The 19,316-nt window shown below is 39.2% G+C and overlaps 1 protein-coding gene across 3 annotated transcripts in view; it reads right to left on the bottom strand.

Moving 5' to 3' along the window:
• EPHA6 (EPH receptor A6) overlaps positions 1-19,316 on the bottom strand; it is a 362,947-nt gene that overhangs the window by 276,195 nt on the left and 67,436 nt on the right. For all 3 annotated transcript variants that reach the window (XM_058825149.1, XM_058825150.1, XM_058825151.1), the window contains exon 3: positions 529-1,192. In XM_058825149.1, the coding sequence (XP_058681132.1) occupies positions 529-1,192 (664 nt within the window). The remainder of the gene's footprint in view (positions 1-528; positions 1,193-19,316) is intronic.

Below are 19,316 nucleotides of genomic sequence, written 5' to 3'. Positions count from 1 at the left end.
AGGAATTCACTCAGCATTAAAGTTTCAGAGAAAATCCTTATCCCATTAAGAGAGAAACCTTTTGACCTTATGTACAAAATTATGCTGGCTTCCAATAATGGCACTGTCAACACTGTATCTTTGCAATGAGTGTATTTTGATAATTAATGCCAGCAAGATCAGACAACAAAGAGAACTTCATTTTCTGATTAAAGTGCATAGTGCTTTTAATGCTCTCTATTATCCAAGGTTGCTGTGCAGCTTGCCTAACACCATTCAATCTGAGAAATTCTTGAGCAAAACAGCAGAGTCATTTTTGTAAAGGATGGGTACAGACGCTCTCTTCCCCTTTTTGCTACAAAGCCAGTGTTGAATCACAGCAGACAGCCTCAGCAGCCACTGAGATATCATTGTTCACAGCCACTACCACAGAAAAGCACCTTATTCTCAAGTAATTTCAAAACTATTATGGACAGTGGAAGAGAATATGACAGCATATGACTATTCTTAAAATTAAAAGAAAAGAAAAATTGAACAATGTTTACTCACCATGACAGGAACCCTCCAGCTCTTCGTATCCCACACTGCAGATGCACCGTCCCAGGGGCACCAGCCAATCCCCATCTGCCCCACAATACAATTTTGGGGTGTCGCGTTCCTCGGCGCTCTTCACGCAGGAGCCCCGCACTTCCACCAGCGAGGAAGAATCCACCCTTGGGATGGTGTCGGGAAACATGGCCAAATTACGGACCGTGAAAGGGCATTTCTTGTAATAGACACGGACTGACACCAAAGCAATGCACGCTCCAATGTCCTGGAAAGCCAGATAAAATCCCTTCTTGTTGATGGGCCCAACTTCACGAACCTCAGTGTTGAGCTTGAGGATGCGGTCGCCCAAGTCCATCTGGGTGAAGCTCTCGTCAGCAGCTATGGTATCAATTTTGGTGTACTGGTTGGGCTTGAATTTTACTCCGTGAGGCTCATCTGACTCCATGTAGTAGAGATTGAAGGTTTCCTTGCAGGTGCCCAGCACCCAGGGGATGCTGTTGCAGTCCCTCAGGGTGAACTTCATCTCCACGTAGATTTTCTGCGCGGCGTCGCGGGAGACCCAGTTGGTTTGCAGCCAGTTGTTCTGGTTGGGCTCCATCACGTTGCACACCTGGTAAGTGTGGATGGGACGGTTGTGTTCATCCATTTCAGTTATGGCATCCCACTGAAAAGAAAATAAAAGTGTTTCAAAACCAGGAAAAATATGTATTATGCATACACACACACATGCTCCATGCATATGCACCTATGGCTGAATTATGAATAATTAATTCAAGTTTAGTGGAAAGTCAGCGGTTCAAAGAAAATAACTACAGAACACCACACAAAATAACTACAGAACACCACACAAGTTGGATTTCAGAAACTCCAGAGAAGTTTCTATTATTAGAAACATTAAAAAATTACTGGCACGTAGCAAAGGACAACATACAGGTCACGTTTATATTTTTATGCTTATCTCCATGTACTTTATATGAAAGGCTCACCAAATGCTCAACTCATTATAAAACCTGCTACTTCAAAAGATTACCAATATCCCAAAAATAGCTACAATACAACTTGCTACTGAGCAGTCATGATATCAATATATCACTAGAGATATTTTTTTAATCAAAACACAGAACTACTTATAGTTCTGTATCCAAAAATATTGTATCCCACCAGAAGTTTTAGCTTAGCTTTTAGATGTACTGATCCATTGGGGTAGAAGCACCAGGAAAAAAAACTCAAAATAAGAACCAAAACCAACCAACGTTAAAAGCACATTAAAAGAAAGATGAGCTGCTCCAGAGAGGTCTCAAAAAAGAAAAGCAAACTAAAAAATCACCAAACTCCAGCACACCAAACAGAATTAAAAAGTAGTCAGCTGTTTAAAAAAAAATGTTGCTTTTAAAATAGAGAAGAGCTTTCCAAACTGGCATAGGCCAGCTTAATTTAAAAGCCTCAATATGATACTGTCTCTTAAAATTATTATGGAAGAAAAAATATCCAAAATATCCTGCTCTTACCATGGGATTCCCCTCAGAAATATTTATATATTCACTCTGAATCAATATGTCAATTTGAACTAAGAAAATAAAGCCCTAAAGTTAGCTGTTAACCATGCAGTTAACAGTACAAATCTGTTACTTCTGTAGGAAAGTAAAGGCTCAGCACTTCAATAAGTGGTTTCAAAGAATAAAACAAAATGGATTGATCAAACATGGACAGGGCTTTAGTCCATTCAAAGCAGATCTCACATGCTTTGGGCCTGTGCCTTTCCACTCTGTTCCCAGCCAGCCTGCTGAGGTCTCCTACTTCAGAGAAATTTACCTTTGGGCAAGAAAAATGTTGAAAATCTGCAAAAAATTTTAATAGGGCTAGTAGTCTAAACACCATACATATAAAATACTTGGGAAAAGGTTAACATTGAACATCTCAACCCAGCCATTGCACTGGGCCATGCTGGGTAATGCATGGTTACAAATACAGAACGTGCTCTTACGTACCAGTCCTAGATACTGAGTGGAAACAAGGTGACTTCCACCACCCCAAAATGTCACTTTCAGGGACTGAGAAGTCTGACAGAACTCACTCTGTGAGAGTGGACAGAGTCTCTCTCTGCATGAAATACAATCTGCTTTTAATTTTACCTGAGAGTTGCATTTCTCATCTGATAAAAACAGTGAGGAAAGCAGCAGCTGAATTCCGTGCAGTCAACAAAAAACCCAAAGGATTTATCAAACACACACTGGTTTTCTTTTGGGCGTATTTCATATTATAGTTCTAATTTAATCAAATTTTAATTTGTGCAAAACTTCAAAACCAAATGAACAGAAGCATCTCACTGGTGATGTTTGCACAGGAACAAGGTGGCATAACAATCCCTGACCTGACACTCACAAAAGCTGGCAGGAATTGTCTGGCTTAGACAAGCTGACAGCTTAGACCTCCTTCCAACTTCACCCATCCCAATGTGCTGCTCTACCTTCAAAACCTTTTGATTACAATCCTTTCAAATGAGGAAAACCTCTGCTAATATGGATGGAAGCAGTAGCAGCATAAAGCTAATTCTTACACCTGGAGTTGCAGGACTTAGGGAAAAGCATGTTAAAAGCATTATTTGGAGGAAAGACTACAAAGTTTTAGTTGAAAAATGAAATAAAAACCAACATGGCTAAGTGCTTACATTTTACATGCAGCATAAAGGAGGACTAAATCACTCAAATAGAGGAACATTCAATTTGAATATTGGGGGAGAGAAGAATCCAAGAATGCTCATCACATTCAAGTACAAAATATGAGATTAGGCTACAAGCCACACTAGGATTTTAGTTAGAAAAAGTCTCAGCTGTTTCCATACCTCTACAAACTACTTTACAGCCTCTCATTTTTAAATTTCACTAATATCCAACAGTTCTACAGAGAACACTATTAAGAAAAAATAATGCAACTTTAAGCTTGTATAAGCTATACAACACTGAAATCTTATCTTCATGGATCCCTAAATTTTTTATTCTATTTTAAAACATAACACTGGATATTAAAACAAAAAAAAAATCAGCAAGAACCTTTTAGTACACATCACTCCTGAAAGCTGTTCCAATTAGTAAGGGTAGATCTATCAAGCAGGTGAAAATATCTATTTCCTAATGAGCTGATACCAAGGTAAACTTCACATGTAGTGAAAGACACCTCTCCCACAAGCTGTCACACTGACTGATGGATTAATATTGGGCTCTTAATCTCAACAGTTATTGAGGCACTGAGCCCAGCAGCAGTTTGGTAACCTGGAATACCAGTTTTAGAATCCTGAACACCTCAAGATTCTTTATTGATATTTTTCATCATTTTAAGAAAAAAAGAGGGGACATGGGCATAAGTAACCAATGCCCTCGCTCACCAGTTTATGGAAGAAAACATCTGCTCTCACAAATGCAGCAAAATTTGTATTCTAAGCAAGAAATCCTTATTTTATTCTAAGGATGATTCTCTAAACTTGAAGGATTCTGGACCTGCACCTATCTAACCCATGTAACTGAGCTCATCCCAGAACAAGAGAAGGTTGTGGCTGACCTGACATGAACACATTTGGGTATCAGGCACACAATGGCACCCCTGGGTAAAATATTCTACACAAACCACTTGTTGAGCAAAACACACGAGGATAAGCACTGGCTTTCCATGCAGAGAACTGAAGGAAGAAGTAGTGCCTGAAAATAACATGAGATAGGAAACTGGGGAGCAAAACCTGTTGACTTCAGCCATTCTGCATTTTATGTTCTCCTAAGAAGACAACTGTTAAGGCAAATCCTCAGTGGTGATAAGTTTTATTCTTACCTGGCCACAAGAGGGTGGTTTCCATTCTAAACTGAGGAACAAATATATAAGGTTCATGCTAGAGAGATCTGGTTTACTCTCTTGGCATCAGCAAGTGAGGTAATTTCAGAAATGGAATTGTCAACTATTTCTTACAGGCAAACATAGGCTGACATTTGAAAATTCAGTGAACCTGAACTGTAGAAATGCAATTTTCTGACATACATATCCCTCATTGCCCACAAACATCCACTTGAGAGAGCTCAGGTCACAGTTAAAAAGTCCATCCTATCAAAGGGATGGACTGTGTTTGTTGTACAGAACTGCTACTATCCTGAAAAAGAGTCTGAAGAAATTTGCAAGTGTCTTCATGTAAATCATGCACCCCAGAAGAGTTAAATAAAGTTTTCTGACTTACCACATCCAATGAGGACAAAAAGAATGCATATAGTGTTTTCTCTAAATTGGTCTTTTTTTTAACCCACTAAATGGTTTACTACTTATTTAGGTCATCCCAGATCTCAGCTGGGAGTCATCTAATGAAATCTACACATGTAGAACACTCAGCTGTTCACTCCTGACAATCTTATAGATTCCCATTTCCATGGAAACAGCAGAACAGTAAAAATAAAGAGTTTTAAAAGTTTTCTAAAATTCCCTTATACTAATCTCCAGTGAGATGATCTTCATAAAAATGAGATCAGAAAGGTCCAAATGAGGAAACACCAGAGGAGGACTTGCACTTGGCATGCAGCTGCCATCTGACAATGCACATTTACACATCTTGCTGCTGAAGTGACATTCAGGCAAAACCAGCTACACACTACATCATGGAACTGAAGGAAAAAAAATTATCTCCAAGTAATGTGCTTAGGAAATGAAAATTTTAAGGCACAGCTGGCATTTATGATGACATTGAAAACAGCAAGACTAAAGAATATTTAGAAGAGCTACAGAATTGCTCTAAGTTAAAGATATCAAGGTAGTATTTTTCCCCTTTCCCACAAACTCATTTTTCTTTGGCTTCACTTTTCCCAAGATCTAAAATTTTGTATGTGAAAACAGGTGCTCAGACCCCCAAAGATGAGTGACAAAAATGAACTTCCAAAATATGCCTATTTGCAACAAAAACAGACAAAATTCCCCAGCTATTTGTATACATCTTAGCAAGTACAAGTTGATGTAGCTGGCAAAAAAGAACAGCAACTGAACTACTTATGTTCTTACATTTAAAGTTGAGGTGGTTTAAAGTTGTTTAGGGAATGAATAGTGATATGTAGCAATTTTATTAGCTCCAGAGAACTAAAATGACAATCACAATGCAGGATTAGAGGAAATTGTGGCATCTGTTTTCTATTCATGCACAGAATATGAGAGTAAGAGGGTAAACCCCTCAAAATCTGTGGAAGTTGACATGATTAAAAGGAAATAAAATCAGAATTAAATAAGTAAAGAATAGTTAGGGCAACATAAACAAAAGAACACAGGAGAGAAAGTTGTTAATGCACTCAAAATAGAAATCCAAAAGTGAATTGGCCGTGGTCTGGATAGGAATACCCTTTGCTGGGTTCAGAACTGGCTGGATGGCCGGGCCCAGAGAGTGGTGGTGAATGGTGTCACATCCAGCTGGCAACCAGTCACCAGTGGTGTCCCTCAGGGGTCTGTGTTGGGGCCAGTTTTGTTCAACATTTTTATTGATGATATGGATGAGGGCTTAGAGTCTTTTATTAGTAAATTCGCTGATAACACTAAATTGGGAAAGAGTGTAGATCTGCTTGAGGGGTGTAGGGCTCTCCAGAGAGATTTGGAAAGGTTAGATGCATGGGCAGAATCAAACGGGATGAACTTCAATAAGTCCAAGTGCCGAGTACTGCACTTCGGCTACAATAACCCCCTGTACCAATATAAGCTGGGGACGGAGTGGCTGGATAGTGCCCAGGTGGAAAGGGACCTGGGGGTGCTGGTTGACAGTCGATTAAATATGAGCCAGCAGTGTGCCCAGGTAGCCAAGAGGGCCAATGCCATCCTGGCCAGTATCAGGAATGGAGTGACCAGCAGGAGCAGAGAGGTCATTCTTCCCCTGTACTCGGCACTGGTGAGGCCTCACCTGGAGTATTGTATCCAGTTCTGGGCCCCTCACTTTAGGAGGGACATTGAGTTACTTGAGCGTGTCCAGAGGAGGGCAATGAGACTAATAAGGGGCTTGGAACACAAGCCATACGAAGAGCGACTGAGGGAGCTGGGGTTGTTCAGCCTGGAGAAAAGGAGACTAAGGGGCGACCTCATCGCTCTCTACAACTTCCTGAAGGGTGGCTGTGGTGAGCTGGGGGTCGGTCTCTTTCTCCGGGCGATAACAGACAGAACAAGAGGACGCAGTCCCAAGTTGCGTCAAGCGAGATGTAAGTTAGAATTAAGAAGCAAATATTTCACAGTAAGAGTGGTCAGATACTGGAATCATTTACCCAGTGAGGTGGTGGAGTCATCATCCCTTGAAGAATTCAAAAAAAGACTGGATGTGGCACTTGCTGCCATGATCTAGTGAACAGTTAGAACATCGACTGGACTTGATGATCTTATAGGTCTCTTCCAGTCTTGAACTTCTGTGATTCTGTGATTCTGTGATTCTGTGAATTGCTTTTCTGTTATTTACATGAAGCACTGAACAACTGAGAAATGAGCTGTTCCAGGTGATCCAACTCTGCTCTGAAAACTCTTCTGGTTCATGTAAATGTTTTCTACAGGCAAGCAAGACCTGGTTTTGGTGGGATTTAGGGGATGAACCCTGGAATTCAAGCGAGACCAACTGCAGATACGTGAAACAACTGACTGTCACTTTGGGATTAGACAGTATAGGACTTTAGGATCTGCAGGCAGAAGAACACAGCCCTGCTCCAGCCTTGTAGTGTGAATTGGGACTGTTCCAGAAGCAAAGGGCATCAGAGGTCTTGAACAAAGAATTTTGTGCATCTACTAGAAAAGATCAAGATGATAAGAAATGTATTTACATCACAAAATACCTACTCTGACGTAGGGCTCAGGCTAGTGAGGCAATCCATTTGACTGACCAGAATTTGGAGAGGAGCATGATAATGCACCAATGACAAAGTTACACATAGAATGATATTCATACTGTCTGGGCAGGGCAGAGAATGTATAAAACGGAAGGCAGAGAGAATAATACATAATTCCTTCCATAACAGATAATGAAAAACTACATCCAGAAAAGAGATGTACAGAAAAACAGGAAGAAAACCCAAAAGAATTCACACACATATTCATACACAAAGGTTGTTTATTATAAACTGAAATATCATTGAAACCAGCCACTACTATGTAAAATCCTTCCTCCCCCCCAGCACTCTGGAACAAGACCATTGTTTCCCTGAATGCATTATTGACTATAAAAGACTCAATGACTTGCACCAAGGATCTCCAAGGATGGTGTGCAATGCTTTTGAAATGAGACACACCAGTAAAACCTCAGCAGGTGGTGAGAGATGCCACAATTCAGTTGTGAAAAGTGCTGCTGATCACCTTTCCAGGGGCATCTCATCCCTTTGTAATGCAACACTTCCAATGTATTCAGAATTGAATGGAAAGTGAGAGAAGAAAGTCTACACATTTTCAAGAGACTACAGCTCATAACACTCAACCCTGCTGTGTGCCCTTCAAAAATCTGGCAGTGCACTGTCCCTGGGACCTGTGACAGAGACCTTCCCTGCTGGCCTCTGTCTTACAAAAGAAATAATAATAAAAAATACATAACCCTGTGGTTTTACAGCTATCTTTCACTAGAATAGAGCTGGGTCTGGCTCATCACAATACTTGTGTGCTACATCTGGCTGCCAGCAGCTGCAGAGTCCACTGTGATAAAACACAGAATAATGCTGATAATGCTGGTGCTGGCAGGGCAAGGGGAACAAGAGCCCAGCCACCTTCACATGATTGAGATTTATGGGATTAACCAGGAATACCTGAAGAATAGGACTGCCCTAAACATCAGCACACATGTGTTGAAACACAGGGGTCTGCTGTGGAATAACAGATGTGTGGATCAAAGGAACAAATTTGGTCACTCAACAGAACCACAGACTGGCTTGGGTTGAAAGGGACTTAAAAGATCACCCAAGGGCAGGGACTCCTTCCATTATGCCAGGCTGCAGCACCCACAACTTCTCTGGGCAACCTGTTCTGGTTCCTAAACCCCTTCACAGGAAATAATTTTCTCCTAATACCTAACCTATAGCTGCCCTCTTCCCATTTAAAGCCATTCTCCCTTGTCCTATCCCTACATTATTAAATTTAGGAAAAAAATAGTAAATATAATTAGCAAATGAGATATATCATGACTTAAAATACATAAGTGTTAATGCTTGTACTTCCTTTTAATTGGAATAAGACAAACAAGGACTGAGAAATAAATTACAACTACAAAATAACCAAATCAAACTGTAGGTATAATCCAGTCAAGCTCCATCAGGTATTAGCTGTTTAACAGCAGAAGACTTATTTGCTTCTGTGTTGCTTGACTTCCTAAATATGGGGAGCTGCAGCAATCCTGGCTCTGCCTCTCCCAGCACCTGGTACACCTGGAGTAACTGGATCAGAATGTTACAACACCGCTCAGTGAAGCCACTGGGTCCTTGGGTAATGCTGCACAATAGCTGTCTGCATCCGCTACGTGGCCTGGGGGACCTTGCTGCAGCTCCAAAATAGCACAGATAATGTTGTGGCAAATGTTTGTGTGTCCTCAGGTATTTAGAAACACAGAAAAACAGTGTGGAGCAAGCTTTAAGAAAAAAACGAAAACAAATAACAAACCTTGAGCAAGATCTACGCTTCTAGTTAAGAAATTTCTACAAATAGAGAGTTTCCCTGTTAATCTTATTCAGGTGTTTGTGAGCAGCCCTGGGCTGTCACATCACCACTGCACTGGCTCTGACTCACTGAACCCCTTGGTAGCCACGCTGGGCCATAAACTCCCCTCCTGGCAGACCTGCACTTCCCATGAACTTTAATTGGGCTGGCCTGCTGGGAAGCCAGAACAACTTTAGGGCAGGCAGAGATCCTTGGTAGATTTCCTCAGCCCTCAGTTTGAGAGCTGACCTTGTCTGGCCCATGATACAATGCACATACTGAGTCAAATGACTGCTTTCACCACTTAAACTCCTCAGAAACTGTGCATTGCATCACATCACAAATCTGACTTGAGTGCACAAATTTTCAAATATCAGTTCTGTTTTACTTGCTTTCCCCTGCCTTGAATCTACAATTCTGATATTTGAAATTCCCCAGCAGCAGCAGGAAGATTTTTTTGCCTTTACCATTCCAAGCAGGGGAGTTTTAGTGAATAGCACAGAATCCCAGCACACCAGTGGTCCTGGCTACGTGCACCCACAATGAGGGCTGTGACTGAGAGTTTGCCAATTTCATTTCCTGACTACTCACTCTGGGAAAACAAGCATTTCAATACCACTGATGGCAGAAATTGTATAAATACCTCTTCAAGCTCCATGTTTTCCCACTGAAAAGCAGTGAATCTCAGAGGGTTTTGTTTTTATGTGGGCATTGGCATATTTAAATTCCTGCAATTAGCAAGCAATGAGGTTAATATGGACGAACTGAAACCCAGAAGAATATCTGTCCACTTCTTCCATCTCTCCCCAGTTTTTTCTCAAGTCTACTTTCTTTTAAATAAATGAAAGAAAAATCCTGCCATTTGTACCTCTTACTGAGTTCGTACTAGTCCATTAGTGATTCTAATTGAAATGATACAAATGGACACAATCAAAAATAATAATTACACAAAGCAGCTATGTAAGGTTTTCATCTCTGGAGTGCTTTATAAACACTAAGGCATTAATTTAGCCTACAGACATAAAACTAAAGAAGCAAAACTAAAGGTATGAAGAGGAAGGTGAAGCGACAGATCAGTGATTTTTACCAGCATGCTGTGTGTCAGAGCTCTATCAGTGTGGATGCCCTGATCTGACACTACCCACAGGAGCTGAACTGATGACACTGCAGAGCTCCCCTGCAGCACAGCTCTTCCTCTGGGCATTAACTAATGGGCTCCTTCAGAACCACTCTCCATTCCCCTCCAGCTGCTGTGCTGCCTGGTGAAGTGGAGCCCATTCCTGCAGCACACATCTGGCTGGAATCCCTGAGACCCAACTGCTGCTGGAGACCTGAACACTTGCATCTCTCATAACCTCCAGCCTCCCACCACCACCCTAACAAGCGTTATCGCTACCTACAAATAACAAATTCATGACTTCGTTTGTTCCCTGGCTACTTATCCCTTCCAGGCAGAGGATCAAAAGGGGGAAAATCAAGATTAGAGCTATGTGACTAATTAAAGGCACAAACTTATATTTATTGGCTTGCAAGGGATCATGTTGATATACTCCAGTGAAAGCCAAAAGCAATGCTATTATATCCTGCCATTTAACTGAGCCTAAAACCTCTGGAAATAAAATCTGAGAGGTGAACAGAAGAACCAATTATTACAAGTGGAGCAAACTGAATAACAACATCAGTAGCAGCTCAGTTTATTTGCATGTAAATGCATAGGATTGTGTATTTCAGCTACATACATTACAACCTTACTCATTTTCTAAGTTAAACAGAGCCATGCCAAAAAAACTCTAAGGAATAACTTCTATTACAGGTTGCAAACATCCTTAACAAAGCATCCAAAATGTGCTGAGAAATGAATACATAAAAATGAGAAGCCTACAGTATTTTTAAAAGGAAAAAAAAGATGAACCTTATCTATAGTCTGTGAACTCCATGGCAGGAACAGAGGAAAAAAAAAAAGGGAAGAGAAAGGAAAACAAAAAAAAAAACCAGTGTTTCCCAGAATATCAAGTTGTTGATCCTTCCTATGTAATTACTGATTTACTGAGGACTTGTAAAGCAGCACTGTCTCCTCAGGGAGCTCAGGCTCAGCCACACTTGTTAAAATGCCCGGGAAGAAAATAACTTGCTACCCTTCCCCAGTGCTCCTTCCTATCCTCCCATTTCTGAGAGCACAAATGGAGGGAGCATCAAGCTCTTAATTATCCTATACTATAAATAAGCTGGCATTAAACCCACTCCATTCCCTACAGTCGAGGAGTGCATCATCAAAACAAACTCGCAGACATCTCATTTCTACATGGTCCTGTGCGTGAAAAGAAGAGATGTGAACTATAATAATAACTCTCATGCTCTTTCAACCTCCCCCATCTCATTATTCGTATTTTCAGCTACATTAAAAGTAATTTTGTCAATCAACTTTTGGCAGAGATAATGAGAGAAAGGAGAAAATTTCATTTGATTGTATTTCAGTTTAGTTGGTAGGCAGGCCAGGATATCTAACATAGGTTTGCAATCCCATTGGGTTCACCCAAATTAGAAAACAGCTAAAAGGTATTTAACAAAGAACTACTTATGACAAGACATGGAGAGCTTCAGTAATTTATTTCACAGGTCTCCTGTTCAGGTTTCTGAAGGAAAGCAAACTATGGAGTTGTGGAGAGATTTATACATTTGCTTGCTCTATTTCCAGTTCACATTTTTCTTAGAACACCACAATCTCCCCAATATATATAAACAAGCTCTGGCTGCCCAAAAGAACCTTGTTCATAACACAAAGCAACAAGCACCATCTGTGCTTGGGGCATGTCCTGATCAAGGAGGTACCTAAATACATGCTGACAATTTTTAGCTTAATTTACTAGTGGCTTAATATTTTTCTTTTTATCTTTGGGAATTGATAATAATTATCCTTTTATTTTCCAGATACTGCAATTGCAACAGCTATACCTGACTTCAGTGTTTAAGTGCAGTAAGACTTTTTTCATCCCACTGAAACTTAGAGCTTTATTTGGAACCTACTGTAGATAAAAATCACTGCAGCTGGCAGGGGGTAGTCATGCAATGTCAGCTAGAGGTCAAATTACATGTCAGGTTCTTTCGTAATTTACCAAAAGATTACACTTCGCACATTTATCTTCCAGAACTTTCTCTGTTGTCAAAACCAACTTGACCCTAAGAGTGCAAAGCTTTATTAAGTTACAGCTGAACACAATCGTTGAGATGTTGGTCCAGTGCCTCCAGTTAATATATCACCTACCAGCAGGATGTCCTTTTAAAGGAAAAGCCATTCATGTTGGCCATTTCAGAGCAGTAAAAAGAGAAACATTTCTTGGCATATGTCCTCACAGGGTGTTTTTTGATGAAGGACAGTACAAACTGTTTGTTTGGGTTTTTTTTAAACCAAACTGTGCTACATCAGTGAAGCTCTTCACATATTTATTTAGAATAGTTCCATGACTTTTTAGTCTAAGAATGAAACACTGAAAAATGCTTTCATAAAAGTTGATTGGATATCATTGAAAAAACACACCAGAAGCAGGCCATAGTTAAAGAACATTACTAAAAACTTTGAGCCACTTTTCTGTAGAACGTGACACATTTCTGTTAGGAAACAACTACTCTTTAGTGGGCTTTTTTGCTATTAAAACCAAGCTTTTAACAGACCTGCCAGCTTTCTAAAATATAAATGTTGGAGTATTCATAGGGCCCAGGAAGATAGCAGCACAATTCAGCTTTGAGAGTTATAAAGACAATGTCAATGCAATGTCAAAATTAGGAGGTTAGACAAGAACCAAAACTCCAGGAAAAGGGAGGAAGAAGCCAACTTCACATTCAGATTTTATCTTCCTACTCCTCTCTTGTCCAAGAACTGTCTTGGGGACTACAGCAATGACTACATCTAACTACCATTTTTTAAAAGCAAAATATTTATCACACATATCAATTGCTGTAATCAAATGATTCACTGCATGATGACCATTTAGAAGTTTCCTCACATTTATAAATTACTTCCTTTTTGCTACTGCAGAATGTTAACGATGGAGAAACACAATACTCCCAATTCCCTGAAAATATCTTTACTAGCCTATCATCAAACCAGAACTCTGAGTTCTGCAACTCCCTCTTAACAACAGAATGCAGAAGTTATCAGGAGCAACACTTCTCCCTTTTTATGACATGACCTTGCAATCGTCAAAGCTTTGGCTCTTTCACATATTTGTATTTGGGGCAAAAACTTGGAATACATCATCCTCCTACTAACTCTGGTTATTCTGGAAAAAAAAAAAAAACAAGAGCATGTGAGAAATGAAGAAGCTGCAAGCTCCATGATCACACAACACAAAGGAACAGGGAACCTTATAATCACACATATCGACAATCGATCCCTCTTTCCTTAACTGCATTTTTGTCCTCTTCATCAATCCCAGCCATATAGTCGTAGTAGCCAGACAAAGAGCATGTATGACTGGCTGAAACAAGCCATTTCTATCAGTTTCATGTACAAATAGTTGTGTTATTTTTGCTGCATTGCATTTGTTATGTAGAACCACATGAAGGGTACATTTTTCTTACGTATCTGTTTTTCTGTACAAAGTTTTGACTCTGATGAAAACGTCTCTCAAGATATTCACCCTTATTTATCATGTTTGAGAGGCTTGCATATGAAAACCCATGAAATTCTATTATCTGCTAACCAGTCTCACAATCACTGAGATTACATGCCTGCAAAAATAAGGATTTTCCTAGACCACAGTGTGCTGAATTAAAGTCCTCTCCCACCCACCACTGCCCCAAACAGCGTAAAACTCTTCCGTAATTATTCTGCTCTTCAGCTGAGACATGAGATGAAGGATAGTTAGAAGCAAAATGCCTTTTGTAAACTGACATATGTAGAATATTGACCTGCAAACCTTTCTCCAATTTGCAGAGTCCTTTCTTGAAGCAGACATGTTAAAATAAGCAAGCAGAGTCTGCTGTGTGCATCCGTTTCCTAATGAGATCTGACACAATAATTAGTGTGCAGCAAGCTGGGGTAGTTTAATGTACTTCCCTTCTCGTTTCTATCCAACTTTATAAAAGTTTCATTAATCTTTGCCACCAACAACAGGAAAGCAATAAAATGGGCGTAACAGCACAAGTCACAGAACCTCACAATCTGCGCTTTTACTTCAGTCCCACTATTCAAGATTGGCTTCTGAAAATAACCAGGTGACTTTTCACAAAGGCCAACTAGTTCAGGTAATCTAGGCATGCTCAAGTTCACCTTTCAGAGTTGCTGGAGATTAGAAACATCAGATGGAGTTTTTGGGACAACCTGTGATTTTGATGTGGGAGGGAAGAGCAGCACAGTTGACAGCAATCAGTTTTTTCATGCTCTGATGAGTTGCTGCATTGCTCATTGTTCTGGCACAGCAAGAAATACTTAATCTTAGCATTGTAAATACAAAACCATGAGATCAGTAACCAAAACAAAAGACAGGCACAGAATGAACTGTCAGCTTTGATGTAACACTTGTGCCACTGAAACAGAAAAAGGAAAATAATACTAAAGGCTCAAGCTGACAAAATAACAATAAATATACGTGAAAGAATTTAAAAACTTCAAGAGAAGGGTCTAATATTTTTGTTTCCTTCACAGATCAAATAAAGTTTTACCCATGAATTGAGATCATTAAATCTCATTTTCTGTAGAAAGCATTTATTTAAATTCAACACAAATCCTCACTATAACTTCACATATTTCATCATTCTTTGCCCTACGTGCATATTCCTGCATCAACTTATATATGCAGGAGAGACACTTTGACCCAAGATTGGAAAAGAACAAAAAAAATTTACTAAAAATTTCAGATTAAAGTCACTTAAAGCAGCTTTTACCTAATAGGGGAGAGCATCTGCTATAGCCAAACATTTTTCTGCCAGGAAGAAAACCATGGAGTGCTAAAAATGTAGTGAATCTAAGAGTAAAATAAATACATGAGTCTGTTGCACATAAGACAACAGCTCTTGAGTCATCTTAGGTGATTCAGAGCTCTGGTTAGAAGCTTTAAAAAATGCAGGGCTAAAAAAGTGAGCAGAAAAAACCCCCATTTTATTGGGAACTGCATTTCCAGCATCTTTGAAATCAAGGACTTAAGTCTTCATTTTGCCTTTACCTATGGTTTTTTTCTCCCACAGCTTCACAAAACATCATTTAGATTTCAGTAGGTCATTTAGAAAGTAACCCTATAAGCTCTGGTGTGGGGTTTTTGTGAGGATTTTCTGTTGTCAGGACTTGCCTTGCTGAAATGAGCAAGTACTTATGCTATTGTAAATGCTGATATCAAATAAAGTTATGTTAGAAACTGTATAGATTCCTGCTTTTTCCTGCAATTTATTTTCCCAAAGAATATTTGGCCTTTAAAATTGCTGTTATGCTGAAAAGCTATACCAGAACACCAACAACTATGCTGTAGTGTCACGAATCAATAGCACTGCATGCAATATTTAATACAAACTAAGACCCATGGGCCTGCTCTTTTAGCTTTTAATATCAAGTTTTGCTTACTTGCAACATTTTATTTTAAAATGGCAGTTATGCTTAAAAGAAACAAAGTGCTCCAGTAATCTCTGGTAATATTGATGAGACAGGCTTCAGTCCAAATAAAGTCTTAAGAAAGTCACAGTATAAATAAAAATATACATCTAGGCAGCTCATCCATTTTTAACCTTTTTCATAAGAGTGTTTATGCCACTGAAGTTTCTTTACACCAAATGTAAAGTCTACTACATAACAGTATTTTAATCTTTGAGAGGTTTGTTAAACCCAAGTATTTTCTTCTTCCTATAATTATAGAAGAAAGAGCAAAACAACTGGGGGGTTGGATTGTGGAAAAAAGGCAGAAACAGAGAAAAGCTCCAGCTGCTTCAGCATCCTATCCCTAGCAGTGACCACAAAGAGTCATTGAAAAATTTAAGAACTAGGTCAGGCCACTAATCCAGAATACTCCACAAGCTGTATCTTCATAAATTTTTCCCAGGCTTCCCAAACCAAAATTACAACCTGAAAGCACAGTAAAGTTTGAGAGGAAAAGAGGAGAGAGACACCAGGGGAAAAAAAAAAAGGAAACAGGGAAAACAGAATACAAGAGCCTTGATTTGTCTGCATGGGAAAAATGGATAAATGCATAACTGCATCTCATGTTTTTCCAATTCTGCCCTCATCTACCTGGTTAAGCAAAGATGAAGAGCAGTGAACAACTGTCCCAGGAACATCCTGTCCACATGGTATTGTCATGGTATTCTTATGTATATTTCCAGAAAAAAACTCTTTACAAAAACAGCAAATACAACCAAAAAATGAATGGTCTAATTCAGAGTTCTTCCCCGGCATGGTGGGAAGTAAAACCAAGTCTGATCCATTCTGTCCTTCTGTCCTTATTTTTCTGTGCAAAACAACATACTCCATCATATTTTTGTTTTCTAGAATCCTCATATACAAGTTCCTGGCCAGAAGTGGCTTCAAAAGCATGTAATGTACCTAGAACTAATTAATATTTTCAGATTTCTGTAAGTGCTGCTTTTGCCTTCCCTTTCTCTAACATGTTTTGCACCATGCTGCCATAGCCACTCTGGGCATGGGTGTCAGAATAGAAAGCTTCTAGGCCTCTCCATGCACACAACACTAAGAACAACTACATTAAATGCTACATAGCATGTCCTGTATCATTTCATTGTTGATAAGGGTGAAAATAGCTGGCATGCATTTGTCCAAACAAGCACAGTTTGCATGAACAAACATTTGAACAAGAATTTCTAAATTCCAAGGATTAAACACTGTGCTTGTTTCAGCAGCAAATTCTTGCCCGTTTTCTACCCTCAATCCTCAAAAACCTCCAGAATTTCTGTCTGTAAGACCCTCTCAGTTGTGTCTGACATTATCCCTATCAAAAAAACCCCGAAAAAACCAAATCCAAAGAGTGGAGGACAAAGGGCCCTCACTCTGGCTGCACGGACTTGCACAGGCAGCGCCCACAGATGCTGAAAGGCAGCACCGCCCTGTGCTGAGCCAAGAGAGGCTACCTGGTGTTTTTAATTAAAATGCAGTCAGCTGAAAGTCATTAATATTGCCAGAGAAAGAAAAACAACCTTTACTCCGCTGGGCACGGGTAATAAAGTTTGGGGGGTTTTTAACTTGCTGAGCTCCATCTGTGAAGGTGAGGAGGAAGGTTAGTGACAAGAGCATTGCAGCTCTGTTTTGTGGGCCCTGTGGCTGCACATCCTTCCACCCTGAGCTCCACAAGCTCACAGATTTTATTACAGGATTACTTTTTTTTCCTCCCTCCTTAGAAATTAACATTACTTCCTTTCCATAATAGAAGCGTGCCTATAAAAATGTAAATTTAAGGCAGGCCATCTAAATAGAGCACACTGAACTTCAGCACACCAGGCAGGACTAATCTTGCAGACCTCTGGTAATTTAAATTCTGACACTGTAAGAAAACTGCAATTGATATTCTGCATAATAAAACTAAACAGAGGCATCAGTATTCTGATGCAGACTGGGAAAAAGACAAAGATACTTTTATTTAAAAGGTATATTTTTCAGTTCAGTCTTTTAGTAAAAATGCTTTATTCATATGTAAAACATACTAAGAGAAAAAAATAGAAATCATCTCACTGTTAGAAATCATTATTTACCACTCTTATTTGTAATGGATTTGCCTGGGCTATGGTGCTGTCAGTGCATACCTGCAGCTATTCCTTATGACTACAAGGAATAGGTCTCTCAATATAGAATTCACAGAAATTTTCTTTAGGGTTCAACAACCACACAATCTACTTGGATTTTCACCTATATCTCCCCTCAATTCAAAATTATGGCATCCTCTGCATTGCAACCTACAAACATCATAATTACCAGGTTTAAGAAACATTTAAAATTCAAGAAACATACAAATAAATGTTAGCTCTTGTATCAATCTTGCAGTTTAAAACTTTTTTATTACTAATGAAAAAAACTGATTTGCTCAAGTTTTGTAAAAACTGAGAGAGAAAGATAGAGGGTTTCAAGTAATAGAAACCCAAAACCTCTGCACTACAAGATAGAAAAGAAACACAAGAGTAACAAGAAAGCCAGAAAAATCCAAGCAATGTATATTTATGGGTGTTTTTCAAAGAAATCCTAGAATATTTAGGCATATCAGGCTTACAGATATCTACTAGAGTTCAATTTTTCTTAAGCATTGATATCACAAGAACAAACAGTAAATCTGAGAATCAGAAGACATCAATTATGCTGAATTCAGTACTTAAGTTTAATCACTACAGACAGACATATCCTTCTGCACCTATTGGTGTCTGTCTTCATGTCATAGTGTGCATGCACCTCCCCCAAATAAAAACACCCTACAGTCTCAAAGCCAACACCCTTCTGAGTTGGCCTTTTATTTCTGAAAGTCTGTTCTCCCTTTATCTTTTGAAGAAAAGGAGACTTCCTTCCAAATTCATCAGACTTTTCTTATGTTAATTAATTTCCGATTCATAATGGGGATCCTATTTTATTAGTCTTGGTGAAGAATATCCTGCATTTCTCACAGCCACAAAGATAAGGCTGCTTAGTAGAGCTGGCAACTATGGTGTGATCTAACAATCCAATTAATTTGGAATGTGTCTTACTGATTAATAAAGCCTTTTAAAGAATTGTGTGTTTCATCTGCATTTACAACCTGGCACTAATGACTTCCTTCATGCAGCAAGTTATGCAACACAGATGATTAAATATTTAAGATACATTTATTATTAAAATTTGATAGTGCTATCAAAGCTTTTTTCTCATATTCCAGTTTTATAATTAAATTCAACAAATATATAAGCTAAATAAACTGGGCAAGAGAAGCAGATCAAGGTCAGTACATTCTGAAACTGATGGGATGCATGAAAATGTACAGCACATGATTTATAGAAGACATTACTCTTGAGAGCATATCAAAATGCATTTGTGCCTAAAATTACAAAAACACACAATAACAGCAGTGTTCTAAAGTCTCACATTAGTCTGGGATAATATTCATACTTTCAGAGAGGTTTTCCAAAGATCCAAGTGAAGATCTCAAAAGGGTGGTGAAGCTCAACTCAAAACTTGAGCA

The sequence above is a fragment of the Ammospiza caudacuta genome, chromosome 2, assembly GCF_027887145.1.
Source record: "Ammospiza caudacuta isolate bAmmCau1 chromosome 2, bAmmCau1.pri, whole genome shotgun sequence".
NCBI lineage: Eukaryota > Metazoa > Chordata > Aves > Passeriformes > Passerellidae > Ammospiza > Ammospiza caudacuta.
This window is presented reverse-complemented; position numbering and strand designations above follow the sequence as displayed.